This window comes from Bombina bombina, chromosome 11 (assembly GCF_027579735.1).
Source record: "Bombina bombina isolate aBomBom1 chromosome 11, aBomBom1.pri, whole genome shotgun sequence".
NCBI classification, from domain to species: Eukaryota; Metazoa; Chordata; class Amphibia; order Anura; family Bombinatoridae; genus Bombina; species Bombina bombina.
Genome location: NC_069509.1, coordinates 171355336 through 171380888, shown reverse-complemented (window position 1 = coordinate 171380888; position 25553 = coordinate 171355336). Strand labels below are relative to the sequence as shown.

The 25553-nt window shown below is 36.6% G+C and overlaps 1 protein-coding gene across 1 annotated transcript in view; it reads right to left on the bottom strand.

Annotated features, from left to right (window-relative positions):
* Positions 1-25553, bottom strand: part of RSPH10B (radial spoke head 10 homolog B) — a 73740-nt gene that overhangs the window by 32998 nt on the left and 15189 nt on the right. The window contains exons 7-15 of the mRNA XM_053695219.1: positions 24409-24585; positions 23331-23451; positions 21082-21191; positions 20564-20750; positions 18340-18451; positions 12708-12787; positions 12468-12616; positions 9977-10084; positions 5792-5968 (exon numbers count right to left, since the gene is read on the bottom strand). Of these exons, the coding sequence (XP_053551194.1) occupies positions 5792-5968; positions 9977-10084; positions 12468-12616; positions 12708-12787; positions 18340-18451; positions 20564-20750; positions 21082-21191; positions 23331-23451; positions 24409-24585 (1221 nt within the window). The remainder of the gene's footprint in view (positions 1-5791; positions 5969-9976; positions 10085-12467; positions 12617-12707; positions 12788-18339; positions 18452-20563; positions 20751-21081; positions 21192-23330; positions 23452-24408; positions 24586-25553) is intronic.

The following is a 25553-nucleotide window of genomic DNA, read 5'->3' as shown; positions in this document are numbered from 1 at the left end:
TGGCCGCCCAGATGTACTCGGCGCTACAATATCACGCACCTCCCGAGCGGGAGATGCAGGTACTGACACGTGAGGCGAGTTAGTCGGCATAACTCTCCCCTCGTTGTTAGGTGAAATATGTTCAGTTTGTACAGATTGACTTTTATTTAAAGTAACATCAATACAGTTAGTACATAAATTCTATTGGGCTCCACTTTGGCATTAGCACATATAGCACATGTATCTTCCTCTGAATCAGACATGTTTAACACACTAGCAATAAACTAGCAACTTGGAAATGCTTTTCAAGTAATTTACAATAATATGAAAACGAACTGTGCCTATAAGAAGCACAGAAAAAATTATGACAGTTGAAAATAATTAAGTTATAGCATCAAATCTTTGTAAGAAATATACAATTTTAGCAAAGGATTGTTCCCATTAGCAAAGGATAACTAACCCTGGCAGCAGAAAAAATACACAAATAAACGTTTTTTATCACAGTCAACTACAATCTTCACAGCTCTGCTGTGAATGATTACCTCCCTCAAAAAAGGCTTTGGAGATCCCTGAGTTCTGTAGAGATGAACCGGATCATGCAGGAAGAAAATGAACCTCTGACTGAGTTTTTTGATGCGTAGTAAAAGCGCCAAAAATGGCCCCTCCCCCTCACACATAACATTGAGAGAGATCAGTAAACTGCTTTAATTTAAACAAAACTATTGCCAAGTGGAAAAAATAGTGCCCAAAAACATTTTTTCACCCAGTACCTCAGAGAAATAAACGTTTTTACATGCCAGCAAAAAAACGTTTAACCTCAATAAATTAATTGTTATTTAAAACCTATTGCAAGTCCCTGCAAATTAGGTTAAGTCTATGCATACAGTATAAATCCAGTGAAGTACCATTCCCCAGAATACTGAAGTGTAAAATATACATACATGACAGCCTGATACCAGCTACATCTACTGCATTTAAGGCTGAGTTTACATTATAACGGTATGGCAGGATTTTCTCATCAATTCCATGTCAGAAAATAATAAACTGCTACATACCTCTTTGCAGATTAATCTGCCCGCTGTCCCCTGATCTGAAGTTTACCTCTCCTCAGATGGCCGAGAAACAGCAATATGATCTTAACTACTCCGGCTAAAATCATAGAAAAAACTCAGGTAGATTCTTCTTCAAATTCTACCAGAGAATGAATAACACACTCCGGTGCTATTATAAAATAACAAACTTTTGATTGAAGGTAATAAACTAATTAAATCACCACAGTCCTCTCACACATCCTATCTATTCGTTGGGTGCAAGAGAATGACTGGAGGTGACGTAGAGGGGAGGAGCTATATAGCAGCTCTGCTGGGTGAATCCTCTTGCACTTCCTGTAGGGGAGGAGATAATATCCCAGAAGTAATGATGACCCGTGGACTGACCACACTTAACAGGAGAAATGTTCTTTAATGATTCAGATAGAGCATCAGTTTTAAGCAACTTTCTAATTTACTCCTATTATCAATTTGTCTTTATTCTCTTGGTATCTTTATTTATAAAGCAGGAATGTAAAGTATAGGAGCCGGTCCATTTTTTATTCAGAACCTGGGTTATGCTTGCTTATTGGTGGCTAAATGTCAGCTACCAATAAGCAAGCGTTATCCATGCTGCTGAACCTAAAATGGTCCGGCTCCTACACTTGTAAATTCCTGCTTTTTAAATAAAGATAGCAGGAGAACAAAGAAACATTGATAATGGGAGTAAATTAGAAAGTTGCTTAAAATTGTCTGCTCTTTCTGAATCATGAAAGAAAAAAATTTGGGGTTAGTGTCCCTTTAATTGATATGATGTTATTTATACTGAATAAATGCTTTACTTTTGCTGTGCATATTTTGCTTCCATGTTAGGTGCACAAATGACCCCCTCCCCTGTACTAACCTTAGAAAACCCAGTTTCTTAAAGTTTGTTCCAAGCATAAGATAAACAAGATCTCTGGTTACGTAGGTCGCGTAATTTGGACAGAATAGCTCAGTAAAATTTGAACAAGATATCTTTAATTGACATGCCAGAGAAACTAAACCAAATATCACCTAAGTTAAACACAAAGATTCCGCACCCTCAAACCCTAACTGAGTGGAACAGGGCCTAACTTTATAGTTTACTAATTTCTAAGCAAATGTATAGAGCTCCCTCTAGAGGAGTAAAACAACATTTAACACAAAATGCTAGCAGAGCCGTCTGTGATTGGCTGCACTTTCCAAACCTTTTTGCAAATATTATTCCTATATTAAGGGATTGAAGGCAAATATATAGGCCCAGATTACAAGTGGTGCGCTATTGATAGTGCAAGGAGCTCTATCACAGGCCGGCGCTAACAATAGCACACAATCTGGTATAGTTTGCGGTTATAATAAAATTACCCAGAGAATGTTTAGCATAGCCGACATCTTTTTAGTGCGCCCTATGCTTTCAATAGATAGTGCTGCCATGCTAAACACCGCTCAGGTTACCAGTGGTGAGGTATGTGTTGTGTGCGAGAGCAACACGTAACAGCGCTAAAAATGTTAGCACGACTGGAGACCTGTAGTAAAGTGTTAGGGCTCAAAATAAAAGTATAATAAACACATGTAAAAGATATTAAAATAAAAGTACTTCAGTCATATTTATACATATTACAATTAATGATAATAAAATAAATGTATTGAAAAGTGTTTTAAAGAGATAGGGTATGTGACAGGGTGTTGGATTGGAAAGGGCTCAAAGATGTTTGTATGTTGTGTATGTATTGTGTATGTGTGTATACATATGTATGTGTAAGTGTATATGTGTATGTACTTTATATGTAAGTGTATATGTGTATGTATTGTGTATTTGTGTGTACATATGTATGTGTAAGTGTATATGAGTATGTATTGTGTATTTGTGTGTACATATGTATGTGTAAGTGTATATGAGTATGTATTGTGTATTCGTGTGTACATATGTATGTGTAAGTGTATATGAGTATGTACTGTATATGTAAGTGAATATGTGTATGTACTTTATATGTAAGTGTATATGTGTATGTATTGTGTATTTGTGTGTACATATGTAAGTGTATATGTGTATGTACAGTATGTGTAAGTGTATATGTGTATGTACTGTATATGTAAGTGTATATGTGTATGTACTGTATATGTAAGTGTATATGAGTATGTACTGTATATGTAAGTGAATATGTGTATGTACTTTATATGTAAGTGTATATGTGTATGTATTGTGTATTTGTGTGTACATATGTAAGTGTATATGTGTATGTACAGTATGTGTAAGTGTATATGTGTATGTACTGTATATGTAAGTGAATATGTGTATGTACTGTATATGTAAGTGTATATGTGTATGTATTGTGTATTTGTGTGTACATATGTATATGTAAGTGTATATGTGTATGTATTGTGTATGTACTGTATATGTAAGTGTATATGTGTATGTACTTTATATGTAAGTGTATATGTGTATGTATTGTGTATTTGTGTGTACATATGTATGTGTAAGTGTATATGAGTATGTACTGTATGTGTAAGTGTATATGTGTATGTACAGTATGTGTAAGTGTATATGTGTATGTACTGTATATGTAAGTGTATATGTGTATGTATTGTGTATTTGTGTGTACATATGTATGTGTAAGTGTATATGAGTATGTATTGTGTATGTGTGTGTACATATGTATATGTAAGTGTATATATGTATGTACTGTATATGTAAGTGTATATGTGTATGTATTGTGTATTTGTGTGTACATATGTATGTGTAAGTGTATATGAGTATGTATTGTGTATTTGTGTGTACATATGTATGTGTAAGTGTATATGAGTATGTATTGTGTATGTGTGTGTACATATGTATATGTAAGTGTATATATGTATGTACTGTATATGTAAGTGTATATGTGTATGTATTGTGTATTTGTGTGTACATATGTATGTGTAAGTGTATATGTGTATGTATTGTGTATTTGTGTGTACATATGTATGTGTAAGTGTATATGAGTATGTATTGTGTATTTGTGTGTACATATGTATGTGTAAGTGTATATGACTATGTATTGTGTATGTGTGTGTACATATGTATATGTAAGTGTATATGACTATGTATTGTGTATGTGTGTGACTGTGTACACATATATATATATATATATATATATATGTAAGTGTATATGAGTATGTATTGTGTATGTGTGTGTACATATGTATAAGTAAGTGTATATGAGTATGTATTGTGTATGTGTGTGTACATATGTATATGTAAGTGAATATGTGTATGTACTGTATATGTAAGTGAATATGTGTATGTACTGTATATGTAAGTGAATATGTGTATGTACTGTATATGTAAGTGAATATGTGTATGTATTGTGTATTTGTGTGTACATTTGTATGTGTAAGTGTATATGTGTATGTACTATATATGTAAGTGAATGTGTGTATATGTGTATGTACTATATATGTAAGTGAATGTGTGTATATATTGTGTATTTGTGTGTACATATGTATATGTAAGTGTATATGTGTATGTACTGTATATGTAAGTGAATATGTGTATTTACTGTATATGTAAGTGTATATGTGTATGTATTGTGTATGTGTGTGTACATATGTATGTGTAATTGTATATGAGTATGTATTGTGTATGTGTGTGTACATATGTATGTGTAAGTGTATATGAGTATGTATTGTGTATGTGTGTGTACATATGTATGTGTAAGTGTATATGTGTATGTACTGTATATGTAAGTGTATATGTGTATGTACTGTATATGTAAGTGAATATGTGTATGTACTGTATATGTAAGTGTATATGTGTATGTACTGTATATGTAAGTGTATATGTGTATGTACTGTATATGTAAGTGAATATGTGTATGTACTGTATATGTAAGTGAATATGTGTATGTACTGTATATGTAAGTGTATATGTGTATGTATTGTATATGTAAGTGAATATGTGTATGTACTGTATATGTAAGTGTATATGTGTATGTATTGTATATGTAAGTGAATATGTGTATGTACTGTATATGTAAGTGTATATGTGTATGTATTGTGTATGTGTGTGTACATATGTATGTGTAATTGTATATGAGTATGTATTGTGTATGTGTGTGTACATATGTATGTGTAAGTGTATATGAGTATGTATAGTATGTGTAAATGTATATGAGTATGTATTGTGTATGTGTGTGTACATATGTATGTGTAAGTGTATATGTGTATGTACTGTATATGTAAGTGTATATGTGTATGTATTGTGTATGTGTGTGTACATATGTATGTGTAAGTGTATATGTGTATGTACTGTATATGTAAGTGTATATGAGTATGTATTGTGTATGTGTGTGTACATATATATGTGTAATTGTATATGAGTATGTATTGTGTGTGTACATATGTATATGTAAGTGAATATGTGTATGTATTGTGTATTTGTGTGTACATACCTTCAGCTTTGTGCACCTTTTGGATTTGTAGCGCACCTCTTTGAAGTGTAATGTGAAAAGGGATTTAGCATGGCCTCAATATCCAACCTTCAGATGGTAGCACGCCGGAGTATTTCAATCAAGCGCTTACATTTTATTTTAAACTTTTAGTGTGAGTGCAAGAATAAGAGCACTGTTTACTTTACTTAATAATATTATTATTAATATTTTTGCGCTCCACTTGTAGTCTAGGCCATAGTGTTTAAAGACAGTACTTTCCTTTAACACAAATGCTGTACTTGTCTATCTCATACATTGAGAATAATTAGAATTTGGTGTTATTTTAATGGAACTAACCTGGTCTAAGCAGTGTGAGACTCTTTCAAGTACATCTGTAGAGACCTTACTAGCTACATCCTCATGAGTCTGCTCTTCCGGAAATAATTCATTTCTAGAAAATTCATTTATTGTCTCATCTGTAACGCAAATAGCTGCACAGCCCAGTAGCGCCTCGAAGAACTCTAGAAATGTCATCTAAAGAATATAAAAAGTGAAATAGTAGTAAAAAAAAATTATAATTCCAGCTTGTAATAAAAACAATGGTTTGAACATATTCTTGCCGTAAAAGATTACAGGTTGTTATCAGGGCTAAGAACAAACTGCTTAAAGGGACAGTATACACTAAGTTTCATATAACTGCATGTAATAGACACTACTATAAAGAAGAATATGCACAGATACTAATCTAAAAATCCAGTATAAAACCTTTTAAAGACTTACTTAGAAGCTCCCAGTTTAGCTCTGTTAATGAGGTTAGGCTGGGAAACCCACTGAAAGGGGCTGAGAAAGCAGGAAGGGCAGACACTACCCCCCCTCCCATGCACATGAAAAGACCCTTTACACAAACGGGAGTCTGTAGACATCAGTAAACATGTAAAACTTCTGTGGTATGGTTAGGAGTCTGAAAATGCCAGGGAGTGAAACAAATCATAATAGATAAAATGATAACCCTTGTTACCCTCTTATTGGAAGGGAAGAAAATTGTGAGACTCCCCAAAGAAGCAAAAAATGGCTTAAATACCAAATAATTATTGCTAACTTGTGAAATTAAAATGAGATCTCATAACAGTCCCACCACTACCAAGGGGTATATAATATGGCATGTAAAGTCTCATTTCCTAGGAACAAGCACCTGAGTCACAAATGTAAAGAATTCCGAAAGAAAGGGGTTAATCATGTAAATTATAAACTTAAAATAAGTTGTTCATGTAAGCTTAGTTACATAGACTGTGAAAACAATACGTAAAATAACTCAGCTAAATGTTGAATAGAGAATTGAAAGGTAAGGAAAATTGGGAATGTTGACTATATATATAATAACTGTTAGATTGTTGTGTAAACAGAAGAGAACACTTTAAAGTGAATAGACTAGTTGGATAAGCCCTTGGTCCAAACATTGATAATATCGGAATCAATGTTGAAACCTAGGGGTACCCTTGTTCTTAGCGTAAATATCCAGAATGACTCCCTTTTTCAAAAGGATGGCATCCAGATTACCCCCCCTTAGAGGACGGCGGATCTGCTCTATTACGAGCCATTTGAAGGTATGAACCTCACAATCATGCTTGACTATAAAGTGTTCTGCTAAAGCTGAGCATGGGGTTATAGAAGAAATATCATTTAAGTGTTCCCTAATCCTGACTCGGACTTCTCTGGTTGTCATTCCTACATACTGGAGGTTACAAGACTGACATGTGACCAGATAGACCACATATTTGGCTCTACAATTTGAACAGTATTCTACATTGTAAATGCTCTGTGAGACGCAAGATTGAAACTGCTTGGTTACCAGAGCATGTCCACAGGCTTTGCAGTTGGATTATTGGTGCACATTCCCTTGCAAATGAAACATTTTTAAATGCTGCAAAAATTGTCTGCTAAAATCACCTGTTTTTATATTAAAATTAGCCACACAATATAGCCATATTCTGCTTAGCCAGTCACCACCTTACAAGGTGTCATAATGTTGACTGGTTCTTACAAGAAAAACATATGTTTGTGTTCATTTAAAGGGACATGGAATTAAACAATTGAAAACATAAAATGGCTAATATTGTGTAGCAAAACAAAACATTGCAATGTACTTTGGCCATGGAATCAGGGTAGTCACATCTCAGACTGACCAGTACAGTGCTGGTATTTATTGCAATCACCAACCGCACAAATAAAAGTATTCCCTATGGGGGGCGTGTCCAAGAAGGAGCCATGATAGGACGCACTATTCACAGCTCTCCAGGAATCATTAAGAACTTGCTAAAAATTATTGTCTGAGGATACAATATTTGGGAACAATTATCGTTGTGAACTACCTGAGCACAGGGAGAGCTGAAGAAACCTGCTTTAAGTCCTAACACTTACTTTAATATTTGAATCCAGGCGGCTGCGGCCTACCTGCATTAGCGTGACACTTTCCCCCCCCCGGCCATCTGGGTTAAGTGGCCGCTTACAGAGTTATAGGGAGGATTATCGCATATACATGTATAGCGCTCTACCACAGATTTTGACCTGACCCCGACCAACAATTATTTCCTGTGTAGCTGTACTGACATGGGGTGCTTTGGAGAAACTTTTCAGCGACCATTATGGCAGATTGGAGAAGCGCATAGAGTCTATTGTCCTGCGCCATAACTTATTGGAAGGAGCACACACTAAGAGCTGTAGCTCTGAAGAGATAGTTTCCCACACTGCAGAGAACGCTTTGTTCTATGATGTGGACGCAACGGAGCAACCGCTCAATAACACCAAAGTGCATAATGGTCTAGACCGTAATGAGGAGACCTCCATACAGCGCAAGCCAGCAGGAGCTGCAGCAGCGACTGGGTATGTCACGCAAGCAGATCAGCACAGGTCCACAGGCGGGTCATACGGAGGGGAACACCGGAGACACAAGAGAATGAGAGGACCCCAGAGACTGTGTACCCCTGTGTTTCAGGGACAGCGGTATTTGTTGCACCGGTTACACTTTATTGAGCTCCCTGGTATGCGGGGCTATAAGTGGGGCCCATTTGCAGAGAGAGGTTTACACGCTAACTATGCCACGGTCACTGCCAAGTCTGGAGTGGGTTAGATATGGGACACTTATGAAGGACTGGGTAACATTCTATTAAATAAACCTGGCTCCTCTCATGTACTAAAAAACTGTTTACTGCATTGTGTGTCTCCGTTTTCCCTCGTTTATAGCTAGATATTATAAATGAATAGCCAGCACTCATATCACACTTTGCTCCTCTCTTCTATTTTGTGGACTACCTAGTTTACATCCTAAATATGATGACTCTTAGGTTTGATGGTTTTTTTTGTATGCACTAAGGATGAAAACTTCTATTCTGTACACAAAGCTGTAAAAGGGCTTTAACCTCCAGAAGTGGTTTGAGTGCCGCATGTATTACACGCATGGAGAAAGCGGGAGTAAGTTAAGTCTGTGAGTCTCCACAGGGCCTATAAGATGTAATGTAATATAAGTTTGACCAGTTTAGTGTAGCTTGCATCAGCTATATTATCTGTGCACCTTTATTTCTTTTCAAACGCATGTATAGTTGGGCACATAATGTTACTCTTCATTTCTCACCCTAAGTTCTGATGATTTTCCTGTTGGATGACGCATCTCATAATATGCTAGGTATGAATGATTGTTTATGATGCAAGCTACTGATAGTTTTACTATTGAATATGGTCCCTTTACTAATGTACTTTAGACCTCCCCACCATGTGACTGATTATTTTCCTATGGGTTACACGAGGGGGGGGTTTGTTCATGGGTCGTTCATTGGATATATGTTAAACAGCATGTCCCTGTATATTAATGTACATAGTCTAGCCGGATATAGATGCGTGCACTCCTGTAGTCTTATACATTATACCTAATGCAGGTAGAGAGAGGCACAGCTCCCCCTCCATATTATTTTATGTTCCTTCTCCCTTTACTATCCTCTGTATATTTGGCAGAGTTAAGTAGTCTCTGCCCTGTTTGGAGAACTATGGTTTGTTCTCTGAACCCTACCATGGAGTATTAGAAATTTTTGCATTCATATGCCCTTCCTTTCCCCTTTGGTTTTTATTTTATTCTTGGGCCCACCCGTGGTCCTAATGACATAGGAGGGCGAGCATATAGTATAGGTCCACATGTGACCTATCCTGACCTAAATCCCCTAGCGTAAAAGTTTTGACCAAGGCCCAAAAGTGACCACTGTTGTGTTAATTGACGTGAGGGGTAAAAGAAAATGAGGGAAGTATGGGTTTGCTCCTCTGGCATTGTATACTGCAAGTTGTAACCAACAAATTATCTTGTTATCCGTGAACTTTTTGTTATACGAGCAACAGCATATGCTTGCTTTTGTTTCCTTCAATAAAAAAAAAAAAAGTATTCCCTATGAAGGTAACTGTGGCAAGTCTTCTTCCTACACTATTACCAATATATTTTAATTATTGCTGATAGATTTATGTTGATCCTATAACAATATAAGCTCTAAAGGAAGAACTTACCTCTAGTTCCAAGTTCATTTCATTGCCGTCACGTACAGATGTGTCATCAGCAGCTAAGATATCCACAATGTTTTTTACAGTTAACGTCTTGTTTGTGATGTTTAAATCCTGTAGAGGAAGAAACATATTAAAACAAATTGTTTCTTTCATGATTCGAATAGAGCATGCAATTTTAAGCAGCTTTCTAATTTTATTTCTATTATCATTTTTTCTTTGTTCTCTTGCTATCTTTATTTGAAAAAGCAGAAATAAAAACTTTGGAGCCAGCCCATTTTAGGTTCAGAACCTGGGTTGCGTTTGCTGATTGGATGGCTAAATGCAGGCACCAATCAGCAAGCCCTATCCAGGGCACTGAACCAAAAATAGGCCAAATCCAAAGCTTTCATTCCTGCCTTTTCAAATAAAGATAGCAAAAGAACAAAGAAAAAATGATAATAGGAGTGAATTGGAAAGTTGCTTAAAATTGCAGGCTTTATCTGAATCATGAAAGAAAAATTTTGGGTTTACTATCCCTTTAATATGAGACCAAAAAACAATAAAAAAAATACATCAAATCTATCTAACCTTGTTCCAAGAGATCTATTTTAAACCATCAGATTTCCTGCGCAAGGAACTATTCGTTGTTTTTATGGAGGATGCAAATTCAAAGTGAATCCAGTTCATTAGAAAAACCTAAATAACCATCTATCATATGATTTCCATATGTGCCATAATAAACCCTATACATTGCACTGTAACATCTAAACCACAATATTCCAAGTCCATCAAAAATCACTTTATCAGAAGCTTTTTGCTGAATTTAAGGATTTTCTTTTTTAAATCTATTTTTTTAACATGCTCAGTTCATGTAAATAAACATGATCATTTTTTTTATTATATTTATCAGATTAAATATGATAAACAGAATGTTCATTTACAATTGCAAGTCGTTTTACTACGCTAATCCGCAGTTCTGCTAATGCACTGCAATTACTTAAAAAAGAAAGTCAGATATCACCTGTAATTCCAAATGATGTTTTCCTACAGAAATGCTGATAATGTTAATGAGTGTACAAGACTGATGAAAGTTAATTCATCTGGCAGTCAGACATCTATAAAATTATTCTGTATAATATTACAGCTGACAATAACATCTCACATCAAGATACAATTTTCAAAATAGATAGATAGACTAATAGATAGATATATAGATACATGATTAGGCTGACCATATTGCCGCTTTAAGAAGGAACACATATGAAAAATACATATGTGAGGGTTCTTATACAAAACCATTTCTTTAAACAGCCCTGAAAACAGCCCTGACATATGTATTTTTCATATGTGTCCCTTTTTAAAGCGGCAATATGGTCAGCCTATACATGATTGATAGATAGATAGATAGATAGATAGATGATGGATAGATAGATAGATAGATGACAGATAGATAGATAGATAGATAATAGATAGATGACATATGATGATAGATATATAGATATAGATAGATGATGGATAGAAGATAGATAGAAGATAGATAGATGATAGATAGATGATCGATAAATAGATGATAGTTAGTTAGATAGATATATAGATAGATAGATGAGTATATACCCTTGTTCAATAAATACTACGTTGTAGAGAGAAAATCATGTGGAAGCTATACTTTAAAGAGACAGTAAAGTCAAAATAAAACTTAAATTGATTGAATACGGCATGGCATTTTAAAAACTTTCCAATTTACTTCTATTATCAATTTTGCTTAGTTCTCTTAGTATCCTTTGTTAAAGAGTAATCCAAGGTGAGCGTGCATGTCTCTTTAGCCATCTGGCAGAAGTGTTTGCAACAATGCTTAAAACAATGTTATACATACTTGCAAACACTGCTGCTATAGAGTGCTAAAGACACATGCAAGGTTTATTCTTCAAAAAAGGATACCAAGAGAACAAATACAATTTGATAATGGAAATAAACTGGAAAGTTGTTTAAAATTGTTTGTTCTACCTGAATCATAAAATTCAGTTTTGATTTAATTTTCAATTGTTCTTTTAATCTCAGTGAAATGCTTGATAGCGAATTAGGGGTTTGTTTCCTCTTTAACACATTTTTATAAGAGTATCCCTTTGATAATATATCTCTGTGTGAATTTAATTTTCGCTAGTAAAATCCCTTTAACCCCGTCAGGACGGACCGATCCGTCCAAGTTCCAAATGTAAACAAAAAAAAGGAAAATGAAGCACATAACCGTCACTGCGATCATATACTTCAAAAACGACTCTGATTGGCTCCTGGGGAACCGCCTTTGTTGCTAGGCACGTCCCCCAGTCGAATCAACCGCGGTTTGGTTTTACAATGGAGCAGTACGCCGCAAAAGTAAGGACGTTCCATGCCGTCCTAAAGGTGTTTAAGCTCAGTGCTTTAAGGACGGCATGGAACGTTGTAACGGTGTCAGGTGGTTGATATTATTCTATTTGCTGGAAAATAATCTACAACAAAACCGCATGTGATACATTACATTTAAAAGCCAGATAAAGTGCCTCATTTGCATGACAGTCTCACAATCAGTGGATGTGCTTTGGCGTCTGTGCGTTCTGTAGATCTCCCAGCACTTATCGATGTAACACATGGCGTGCGCAGCCTTGTGGAGGTCGGAGAACAAAAATCCTACAAAAAAACGTTGGCAAAATATAGAATTGTGGATCAGTACAAAGACAACAATTTCACATCACAAGAATCCTAGACCTTGCTGACATACCTTTGACCTTTTTTGCGTTAGGCAATATATTCTCATTCAAAATTTTGGAAAAGCAATCAGCAGGAGATAGGTTGTCCTCTCTGTAATACAGAGATATGTTAATAATGATTTGCTTTGTTTGCATTAAATAAATATAATTATAATACATTTAGCTCTTTATTTTAACTTTAAGGAATATTAAACCCAAAGTTTTTCTTTCATGAGTCAGATAGAACATGTGATAAAAATAGAAAGGTATTTTGCATAGAATAAAACAAGATTAAGGACTCGCAGGTCCTTAGCATTTTCATTTACAAACAAGAAATTATTTGCAGGTAATCAGATTACTAGATTGGGAATGGGGAGGGGGGGAAGAAGTGGAAAGGGTGAGAATAGGCGTTGAGGACTAGATTCCGAGGGGAGAGATGTAGGAGCTATTAATTAGTGGATACGTTGGGCTTACTCATTGGTGATAACAATGGGTTTCCATAGAGTGCTAAACTTTGCTTTCCAGTCTGACAAAACAAGTTCAAAGAGGTCAGATTTGTTAAGGGAATAGAAATGGTGTAAATATATGCCATGGAGTTGAGGATTTTGGACCAATTTGGTGGGGAAGTGTCTTTCCAGGATTTGACTATAGCAGCTTTGACTGTGGTAAAAAGACAGATACATAGGATGGAATAAGGTTTGGGGAGGGTATGAGTTCTTATATGGAGTAGGGCAAGGGCTGGTGTTTTAGGGAGGGGGATACCCATTTTAGATAGGATAAGGAAACGGGTATTCCATAGGAGGTCGTATTTTGGGACAATCCCACCAGATATGCATGGTGTCTCCAGTGTGTCCGCAGTTACGCCAGCAGAGAGCGGTGACATTGTCATACATTTTGTAGAGCATGTGATTTTTAAACAACTTTCTAATTTACTTCTATTAAAATTTTTATTGTGCTCTTGCTATCTTTTGTTGATAAGCAGGGACGTATATTTAGGAGCTGGACCTTTTCTTGAGCACTATATGGCAGCAGTTTTATAATAATGTTATACATTAGCAAGAGCACTATATGGCAGCAGTTTTATAATAATGTTATACATTAGCAAGAGCACTAGATGGCAGCAGTTTATAACAATGTTATACATTAGCAAGAGCACTAGATGGCAGCAGTTTTATAACAATGTTATACATTAGCAAGAGCACTAAATGGCAGCAGTTTTATAACAATGTTATACATTAGCAAGAGCACTAGATGGCAGCAGTTTTATAACAATATTATACATTAGCAAGAGCACTAGATGGCAGCAGTTTTATAATAATGTTATACATTAGCAAGAGCACTAGATGGCAGCAGTTTTATAATAATGTTATACATTAGCAAGAGCACTAGATGGCAGCAGTTTTATAACAATATTATACATTAGCAAGAGCACTAGATGGCAGCAGTTTTATAATAATGTTATACATTAGCAAGAGCACTAGATGGCAGCAGTTTATAACAATGTTATACATTAGCAAGAGCACTAGATGGCAGCAGTTTTATAATAATGTTATACATTAGCAAGAGCACTAGATGGCAGCAGTTTTATAACAATGTTATACATTAGCAAGAGAACTAGATGGCAGCAGTTTTATAACAGTGTTATACATTAGCAAGAGCACTAGATGGCAGCAGTTTTATAACAGTGTTATACATTAGCAAGAGCACTAGATGGCAGCAGTGTTATAACAATGTTATACATTAGCAAGAGCACTAGAGGGCAGCAGTTTTATAACAATGTTATACATTAGCAAGAGCACTAGATGGCAGCAGTTTTGCAAGAATGTTATACATTAGCAAGAGCACTAGATGGCAGCAGTTTTGCAAGAATGTTATCCATTTGCAAGAGCACTAGATAGCAGCAGTTTTACAAGAATGTTATACATTAGCAAGAGCACTAGATGGCAGCAGTTTTACAAGAATGTTATACATTAGCAAGAGCACTAGATGGCAGCACTATTTCCTGACATGTAGTGCTCCAGACACCTACCTAGGTATCTCTAAAACACAGAAAATCATAGGAACAAAGCAAATTTGATAATAGAAGTAAATTGGAAAGTTTTTTAAAATGGAATGCTCTGTCTGAATCACAAAATATTTTCTGGGGTTTCATATCCCTTAAAATGCTATGTTACCAGGACATGCCAAGTGTTTTTTGGGAGAAAGACAGTTTTGGGTCATACTCCCAAACTAGGTCCTGCAGGTATAAGAGTTGCCTCACAAGTTTGATGCTACACAAAGTGATTAGGGTTGGCAGCTCTCCTCCAAATAAAAGAAAAGCAGGTGATCGGTATTGTCCGAAATCAGATCTCACCAAGAACCATTGATCTTCTCGCCATTTGTCTACATACAACCTCAGATTAGATCCCTCAACCTGCTGCCCCTCTCAATCACATGACCTCACCAGACTTAAAAGGACATCAAACCCAATTTTTTTTCTTTCATGATTTAGAAAGAACATGCAATTATAAACAACTTTCTAATTTACTTCTATTATCTAATTTGCTTCATTCTCTTGTTATCATTTGCTGATTGGTGGCTGCACATAGATGCCTCGTGTGATTGGCTCACCCATGTGTATCATTATTTCTTCAACAAAGGATATCTAAAGAATGAAGCAAATTAGATAACAGAAGTCAATTTGAATGTTGTTTAAAATTGTATTCTCTACCTGAATCATGAAAGAAAAAAAAAAATTGGGTTTAGTGTCCATTTAAGATCAGATGTCTGGCCCTGCAGTCTCTGCCAGCTACATATCTACATTGGATCTCAGATCAGATCCCATTGCCTGAGGCCCATATTAGTTATATGCCAGCATCAAAACTCAGATCAGATCCCATTGCCTGAAGCCCATATCAGTTATATGCCAGCATCAAACCTCAGATCAGATCCCATTGCCTGAAGCCCATGTCAGTTATATGCCAGCATCAAATCTCAGATCGAATCCCATTGCCTGAGGCCCATATCAGTTATATGCCAGCATCAAACCTCAGATCAGATCCTATTGCCTGAAGCCCATATCAGTTATATGCCAGCATCAAACCTCAGATCAGATCTCATTGCCTGAGGCCCATATCAGTTATATGCCAGCATCAAACCTCAGATCAGATCCCATTGCCCGAAGCCCATATCAGTTATATGCCAGACTCAAACCTCAGATCAGATCCCATTGCCTGAAGCCCATATCAGTTATATGCCAGACTCAAACCTCAGATCAGATCCCATTGCCTGAAGCCCATATCAGTTATATGCCAGACTCAAACCTCAGATCAGATCCCATTGCCTGAAGCCCATATCAGTTATATGCCAGAATCAAACCTCAGATCAGATCCCATTGCCTGAAGCCCATATCAGTTATATGTCAGCATCAAACCTCAGATCAGATCTCATTGCCTGAGGCCCATATCAGTTATATGCCAGCATCAAACCTCAGATCAGATCTCATTGCCTGAGGCCCATATCAGTTATATGCCAGCATCAAACCTCAGATCAGATCCCATTGCCCGAAGCCCATATCAGTTATATGCCAGACTCAAACCTCAGATCAGATCCCATTGCCTGAAGCCCATATCAGTTATATGCCAGACTCAAACCTCAGATCAGATCCCATTGCCTGAAGCCCATATCAGTTATATGCCAGACTCAAACCTCAGATCAGATCCCATTGCCTGAAGCCCATATCAGTTATATGCCAGAATCAAACCTCAGATCAGATCCCATTGCCTGAAGCCCATATCAGTTATATGTCAGCATCAAACCTCAGATCAGATCCTATTGCCTTAAGCCCATATCAATTATATGCCAGCATTAAACCTCAGATCAGATCCCATTGCCTGAAGCCCATATCAGTTATATGCCAGCATGAAACCTCAGATCAGATCCCATTGCCTGAAGCCCATATCAGTTATATGCCAGACTCAAACCTCAGATCAGATCCCATTGCCTGAAGCCCATATCAGTTATATGCCAGCATCAAACCTCAGATCAGATCCCATTGCCTGAAGCCCATATCAGTTATATGCCAGCATTAAACCTCAGATCAGATCCTATTGTCTGAAGCCCATATCAGTTATATGTCAGCATCAAACCTCAGATCAGATCCCATTGCCTGAAGCCCATATCAGTTATATGTCAGCATCAAACCTCAGATCAGATCCTATTGCCTTAAGCCCATATCAGTTATATGCCAGCATTAAACCTCAGATCAGATCCCATTGCCTGAAGCCCATATCAGTTATATGCCAGCATGAAACCTCAGATCAGATCCCATTGCCTGAAGCCCATATCAGTTATATGCCAGACTCAAACCTCAGATCAGATCCCATTGCCTGAAGCCCATATCAGTTATATGCCAGCATCAAACCTCAGATCAGATCCCATTGCCTGAAGCCCATATCAGTTATATGCCAGCATTAAACCTCAGATCAGATCCCATTGCCTGAAGCCCATATCAGTTATATGCCAGCATTAAACCTCAGATCAGATCCTATTGTCTGAGGCCCATATCAGTTATATGCCAGCATCAAACCTCAGATCAGATCTCATTGCCTGAAGCCCATATCAGTTATATGCCAGCATCAAACCTCAGATCAGATCCTATTGCCTGAAGCCCATATCAGTTATATGCCAGCATTAAACCTCAGATCAGATCCCATTGCCTCAAGCCCATATCAGTTATATGCCAGCATCAAACCTCAGATCAGATCCCATTGCCTCAAGCCCATATCAGTTATATGCCAGCATTAAACCTCAGATCAGATCCCATTGCCTCAAGCCCATATCAGTTATATGCCAGCATCAAACCTCAGATCAGATCTCATTGCCTGAAGCCCATATCAGTTATATGTCAGCATCAAACCTCAGATCAGATCCTATTGCATGAAGCCTTTCTTGGTCATTTGCACACTTTACATTAGATCCAATTGTCTTAAAGGGATATGAAACCCAAACATTTTCTTTTGTGATTCAGACAGAGCATACAGTTTTACTTCTATTATCAAATTTGCTTTGTTCCTATGGAATTCTTTGTTGAAGAGATACCTTAGTAGGCATCTGGAGCACTACATGGCAGGAAATAGTGCTGCTATCTTGTGCTCTTGCTAACTGATAACATTTTTGCTAAACTGCTGTCATATAGTGCTCCAGGCATGTGCATGCTCCTTAGCTTACATCCCTGTTTTTCAACAAAAGATACCAAGAAAACAAAGAAAATTTGTTGATATAAGTAAACTGGAATGTTGCTTAAAATTGCTGCTCTATCTAAGATGAAAGAAAGCAGTTGTTAAGCTCCTGCGAGTTATATGCGCACATCAAACACCAGACCATATAACATTGTAGCGGTTGAGCGATATCGAACATTAATCTTACTGCACGTCCCCATACAAGTTATGTAGTGGATTTAGCGCACTCGCTCTATCCAACATGCAGATGTTAGCACTCGAGCGATAAAAAATAGCAACTTGTAATATGAACCCAAAAATAGAAGCGCTTAAGTGATGTTAAAATACAATACAGCTAATTTTTTTGCACTCTACGTGTAATCTAGGCCTATATCTGTTTTATATTATACGAATATCAGCACATGAAGTGAGTATGATCAATGTCATATTTGGCACAAATACTTACTGTGATTTTATTTGACAGATATGATAAGACAAACAGATTAATTTCGATATAAATGTTCTAAGCAGAATAGTTTCAAATGGACAGTGAACCTCCTGAGTTCCTACGTCACCTGCTGACAAGTCGTACAAAGACAAGTGGTAAAGATACATTGCCTAAGTGTACACGTGCATTTGTTTATCATAACACATTTAAACATCATTTTCAATTCATATTGTATGTAATTGTTAAAGGGACATAATACTCATGTGCTAAATCACTTGAAAGTGATGCAGCTTAACTGTAAAAAGCTGACAAGAAAATATCACATGAGTATATGTTAAAAAAGGAAGATATTTTCTTCATTTGATGACAGTAAGTTCTCTATCAAAAGTTATCCTTCTGCTACCGTCCAGCTGCAAGTTGAGAAAAAAAACAAAAACAGCCAATCAGCTTCATCAGTGCTGATGTCACACTTAGCTTTACTGTGATCTCATGAGATTTCACTGAAATCTCAGAAGATTTACTAGAAAACTTTATTAAACTGAGTAGGGAAATAACATGACTGTGCTGCACATGCCAGATGCACACTCCCTTGCAAACGTTTGCGTGCGAGCTATAAGGGGTTTATTGCGGGTGTTTGCGCTCATCCGGCTTACCGCTGGTATTACTAGTTAAAAGTGCGATCGTAGTTTACACTAGAATGATTACTGCGACTTCATAGCTCTGGTTAACTGTTTCGTGAAAATAAAAAGTTGCACAAAACACATAAAAAATACATTACAAAGTATAGAAACCTTAATAACAACACGAGCTAATAAAAAATATTGCAGGAGGTCATGTGTTAGAAAAAAAGGCAAGCAAAGGCTTTAACATGTACATATACTGTGTGTGTGTATATATATATATATGTATGTGTGCGTGTGTGTATGTATTTATATGTGTACATATGTATTTACAGACATATATACACACATAAACACACAAATACATATGTACACATATAAAGATATACGTATAAGTGCATTACAGCCCTTTGCGGTTAAAGGGACATAATACTCATATGCTAAATCACTTGAAAATGATGCAGTATAACTGTAAAAAGCTGACAGGAAAATATCACCTGAGCATCTCTATGTAAAAAAGGAAGATATTTTACATCACAATCTCCTCAGCTCAGCAGAGTAAGTTCTGTGTAAAAAGTTATACTCAGCTGCTCCCAGCTGCAGGTAAAAATAAAAAAAGAAGAAATGAACAGCAGCCAATCAGCATCAGCAGTGCTGAGGTCATGAACTCTTACTGTGATCTCATGGGATTTCACTTAACTCTCATGAGATTTCATTGTAAACCTCATTACAATGAAAAGGGAAATAAAATGAGTGTGCATGTAAGCTCGCTGCTTCCGCTGTCCTGGGACAGACATACTGATTTGCTGCTTAGAAGTCCTTTACAATGGGATGTGGCTACTGAGGAACTTTTGAGGTAAAATATCTTTCTTTTTTACATAGAGATGTTCAGGTGATATTTTCTAGTCAGATTTTTACAGCTATGTTGCATCACTTTCAAGTGTTTAAACATTTGGGAATTATGGCCCTTTAAGTAGATGAAAACATGAAAAATCATATTTTTTGCAATATTCAAATTTAATAAAGCGTTATAGTGTGTATTTTCTGTAAATATTTCACATTCCAATGTTCTGCACATAGGGAAATATGTGCTATGTATTTATAAATAGATTGTCCTATATATACTGTATATATTCATATATATATTTATAGGTATATATTGTACAAAAAACAACATATATATGTAGAAATATGTATTTATGAATAAATAGAACATATTCTGTTATGTGAAGAACATTGGAATGTGAAATATTTATATCCTAATATTGGGTTAGGGCACATGGGAATATGCGATCGGGTTTGCGCAAGAGGTGGGGGTTTTTTTCCCCTCCATTAATTTCTATGGGGGTATACGTGAATGTGCACACTATATTAATTAGCGCTCTATTTGTAATCTGGCCCTCAGTGTTTTAGAATATTACACCTAGCACTACAGTAATGAAAGCAAACACTACATTACTTTGTTTATGTTTTTCACAAGGTGCAATGTAATGCTTAGTGTGACAGTAAAGGGACTTATTTTGATGGAAAGATGTTGTAAAATCATAGCCCTTTACATAATTTTTAAACTAAAACCATATTGTGACCTCCCCCTAACAACTATAAAGTGTTTGCATACTAACCAGTCAGGATGCGATCAATTTCAGAAAGAGTTATATTATAATGATGCATCTCACAATCTTTTAGAAACCTCCAGAACTGTAGCTTAGTCATCAGAAAGGTATTGTCAATATTCTCTTTTGCCAGGCTGCTGTAGAATGAATATATATTCCGAAGATCCATGAGATTCCGTAAGATCACATATTCAACCTAAGAAATTGAAAAATTTTATCCATACACTATAAATACACTCATGTTATACACTGAAAGGCATCTAATTGCAGTACTTTATGCATGGGTGTAAACTCAAAAATGAAAAGGAAATTAATTTAAAAATGAATCAGAACATTTTGTTTCTACACTAGTGTGTCTCTTTAATCAAACTATACTCTAACATTTCTCTACATTCGTCTCCAGCCGTGCCCAATAACAGATTTATACCTGTGCATAGGAGATTGTTTTATGCAGTTGGTGAACTCATTAGCACAGATGTGACTCAGAATGAAATGATGTAAATACTATTGCAAAAAAACATATCTACCTGCTTCATCTCTTCTATCCATTTGCTCTGTGGAAACATGAGCAGCAGAGGAGATATGTCCACTTCTATATACGTATCAATCAAGCTCAGTGCTCCCACATAGGAATTGTCTGTCAGTGTACACAGTGGATAAAGTTAAGAAAATTAAAAAAATAATTTTTTTTATATATATATTTATTTTTATACACAAAACAAAGTGGAGGGTATCTGCACTCTCACTTCCATTGAGTCAACGACCATGGTGCCAGATCCAAAAATATTAGAATATAAACCAACAAAGTATTATTATGGATTAAACGTTGTTCTGCTTTTCTTTGCAAATCCAGCAAGCACAGTCTCTCTTTTTGGTTTATATATAGGCCCATATTTATCAAGCTCTGTACGGAGCTTGAAGGGCCGTGTTTCTGGCGAGTCTTCAGACTCGCCAGAAACACAAGTTATGAAGCAGCGGTCTAAAAACCGTTGCTCCATAACCCTGTCCGCCTGCTCTGAGCAGGCGGACAGAAATCGCCGGAAATCAACCCGATCGAGTACGATCAGGTTGATTGACACCTCCCTGCTGGCGGCCGATTGGCCGCGAGTCAGCAGGGGGCGGCGTTGCACCAGCAGCTCTTGTGAGCTGAAGGTGCAATGTTAAATGCGGAGAGCGTATTGCTCTCCGCAATTAGCGAGGTCTTGCAGATATATATATACTGGTCTGATGAAGGGGTGATTGATTCCCGAAACGTCACATTTTTTGCTAAATAGAGCACCTTTTTTAAAATCCAGAGAGTGCAAGCTTCATCTGTACTATATATATATATATATATATATATATATATATATGTAAATGTGTGTGTGTATATATGTATATATATTTAGATATATATAAAATATCTATCAGGCTGCAAGAGGACTGCTTAATTAGTGTGTACAATGCACATTGCATTTGAGCTCACGGTATGTATGGAGTTAATGAGTGTAATGCGAGTCAATACATTTTATCTGTTTTTTGGGGGTTTTTTTGTTATTTTTCTTCAACCACTAGCACAATCAGCACTGTACTTGAGAAGAGGCACAAGCTTAACACTGTGTTGGGGTTTAGAGGAAAAGTATTTAATTGCTGCCTGCCGCTCACCCTATTAGCAATTTAGCACATTTAACAGAACAGTGAGTCACAAAAATATTACAAAATCTTTCTTATTAAGCGCTCAATATTATTACAGGCCCATTGTGGAGGATGGTATATTATAGAGGGTGGTGTATTATAGAGGGTGGTGTATTATAGAGGGTGGTATGGTATATTATAGAATATTGATCCAGTTTTAACAGCTCAATATATATTTAACACAGCAAGCAAGCGTTACAGGCCGACTTACAATTTGATCTGCAGTGCAATGTAAGCTCCCGGCCTCCTTCCATTAATGCTGTTTTGTTTGGGCTCATACCGGCTCCTCTCATGATCATCACTAACCTCAATCTGTAGTTGCGGTCACGTGATTGGTATTCCGGCGTGTGATGCTCCTACTCACTGTGAGCTCGGTCCTGCTTCTGATTCCAAAGTTGAATTCTCAAGTGAAAACACTGGACCACTCACCGGACTTAAAACTCAAATAACGTTGTTAAACTTGAGTTTTAAGTCCGGTGAGCGGTCCAGTGTTTTCACTTGAGGATTAACAAGATTATCTAACCTCAGAATAAGCCCGCTGCCCGCCCCTTCAAAAGCTAGAGTGGCTCGCAGTTTTGTGCAAGCTAGTTAGGGCAGCAGGCTTTAAGCAGAGGCATGGTTACTGTTTGGAATTTTGTTTTAACAGGATACCTGCACGAACCCTCAGCTGCCAGTGTTGTGTTGGTTGAATAAGCTGGGCAGTCATCAAAATTTTGATAGCTAGTCTACAAAGGGTGCAAAAAGTGCCGCTCCCCAAAATCTGCCGCCCTAGGCCTGTGCCTTGTTTGCCTAGGCCATAATACGCCCCTGCACTCTGCAAATACAATGTGCCAACTTTGCTAATTACAATATGATACCAGACTTTAGACTCAACATTTACTAACTCACTTTCATTCGCCACTGTTAAATTTCCACTCGCCAATGGCTAGCTGACAATTTGAGCCCTGTATTAAATATATATGTGTGTGTGTGTGTGTGTGCAGAAAAAAAGATTTTGAGTAGCTTTTCTATAGGATAAAAACTTATTGCAATGATTGATCAAGGTTACAGTTTGTATCAGAATTGTTTAGTGCATTCATTTGCCAGCAGACTAAATACTAACCTGCTCCATTCACACTATTTCTCCGGCTACCGAGCAAGGCCGGGTTATTGGGAAACTCCACCATCTGATCATTATGAAACTCACCAATATACACTTGGCCGCTCTTAGAAATAAACTTAGCCTAAAAGAAGAAAAAGACATGGAAAATAAATAACTTGAGCATATATTTTAATAATAAACAAGTGAAGAACTTTTTAAACAAAATTTTAAATGGCCTCACGCTATTAACGGATAATAAATAAAATAGGCAAAGGCTCTGACATTAAAGAGCAAAAAGAAAATGCATTAATGTGTGAGAGCATTTTACTATTTCCCTATTACTTGTGTGTAATTATGTTTTTACCCCATGCAAAGAAAATAAACACTTTGTTAAAATCAGCTCTAGAGCAGTAATTATCAAAATGAATGTTATTTGCAAGGAACTCAGTAACTTACATACTATATATATTTAATTAAAGGGACAGAAAGGTCAGAACTAAAATGTGCATCAGTGCATTTCAGTTTTAAATAGAAGCATGTTTGCATCATACTTACATTAGCAAAAATTCTTCCAGTAAAAGTTATTATAGTTTTTCTGTGGAATATGCACATATGCTGTGAGGGCCTGTGCACCAGTATTCAAGGCTCAGAGAGCTGGTGGTAGTGTGTTTTGTTCCTGTGAAGAGTTAGGGGCATATTTATGATTGTGCGAGCGGACATGATTCGATATAGCGGATCATGTCTGCTGCACATCGACAAATGCCGACAGCATACGATCTCGGCATTTACCATTGCACCAGCAGTTCTTGTGTGCTGCCCCCTGCAGATTTGCAGCCAATCGGCCGCTAGCAAGGGGGGTCAATCAACCCGATCGTATTCGATCGGGTTGATTTCTGGAGATTTCTTTCCGCCGCCTCAGAGCAGGCTGACAGGTTATGGAGCAGCGGTCTTTAGAATAGAATTACATCTGAAATTGTATAGGAGCCTAATGCAACCCAAGCAATGTAAGATCTTCTGTAGAGAACTAAATACAATTAAAGGTGAATACGAAACATATAACGGTGCAGCTCCAATCACGGTATCAGAAGAGTGCACTTACCATTCCATGCTTTGTATTGTTTTTCCACTCTCCTACATACATTGATCCATCTGCGTAGTTAAATTGTCCGTATCCATGGCGTGCGCCGCTGACAAAACTGCCAACATATTCATTTCTCATAGAAAACTGGGTCTTTGGTTCTCTTTTGGTAAACCAGGTGTGGGAGCCATAACCGTTCTGTAAACATATGGCAATTTAATGTACGATTGTGTTTGCAGTAATTCAGAGACGGTTTTAAGCAATGCCTGACAGTAAAACTAAAGGGACATGAAACCCAAAAAATGTTTCTTTTGTGACTCAGACAGAACAAATCATTTTTAAAAAGTTTCCAATTTACTTCTATTATTAAAATTGCTTTGTTCCCGTGATATTCTGTGTTGAAGAGATACCTAGGTAGCATCTGGTGCACTACACGGCAGGAAATAGTGCTGCTATATAGTGCTCTTGCAAATAAATAACATTCTTTCAAAACTGCTGCCATATAGTGCTCCAGAAATGGGCCGGCTCCTAAGCTTACGTACCTGCTTTTCAACAATAGACACAAAAAGAATGAAAAAATGATAATAGAAGTAAATTAGAAAGTTGTTTAAAATCACATGCTCTGTCTGAATCATGAAAAAATGTTGGGTTTCATATTCCTTAAATCTAGATAGAGCTAAAACCATTAATAGAACTTTATACACAAGGATACATGTGAACCATATAATACAGGTTTATAATTATACTCAGTATGGGCAAACTAGGTTGTTCCCCCAACCATCTTTTTCAAGTCATTTTGTGATTATTGAGATATTTCTACCCTGCTGCTACTCATAACATTTTTAAGGTTGTTTTCTTTAATTGTATTGTGCATTTGAGACCACGTGAGACTGTACAAGCTTAGATTTGGAATTTTATATATATAAATATGAGTGTGTGCATACTATCGTCACATCAGGCACGAAACGCGTCAATGCTGTTTTACTCCCTTATGTTTTTAATGGTTTGCAATAGAGTTTAGTTTAGTTTTATTTTTTTTTATACCTCAAATGCTTGGTCTTTGTTTATTTTGGATTTTTAAACGTACGACACTACATTAATATCCTTTAAATTGTCTTTTTACAGCCAGGAACTATTTAATGGGCACACCACCCAGCTGATTTTAC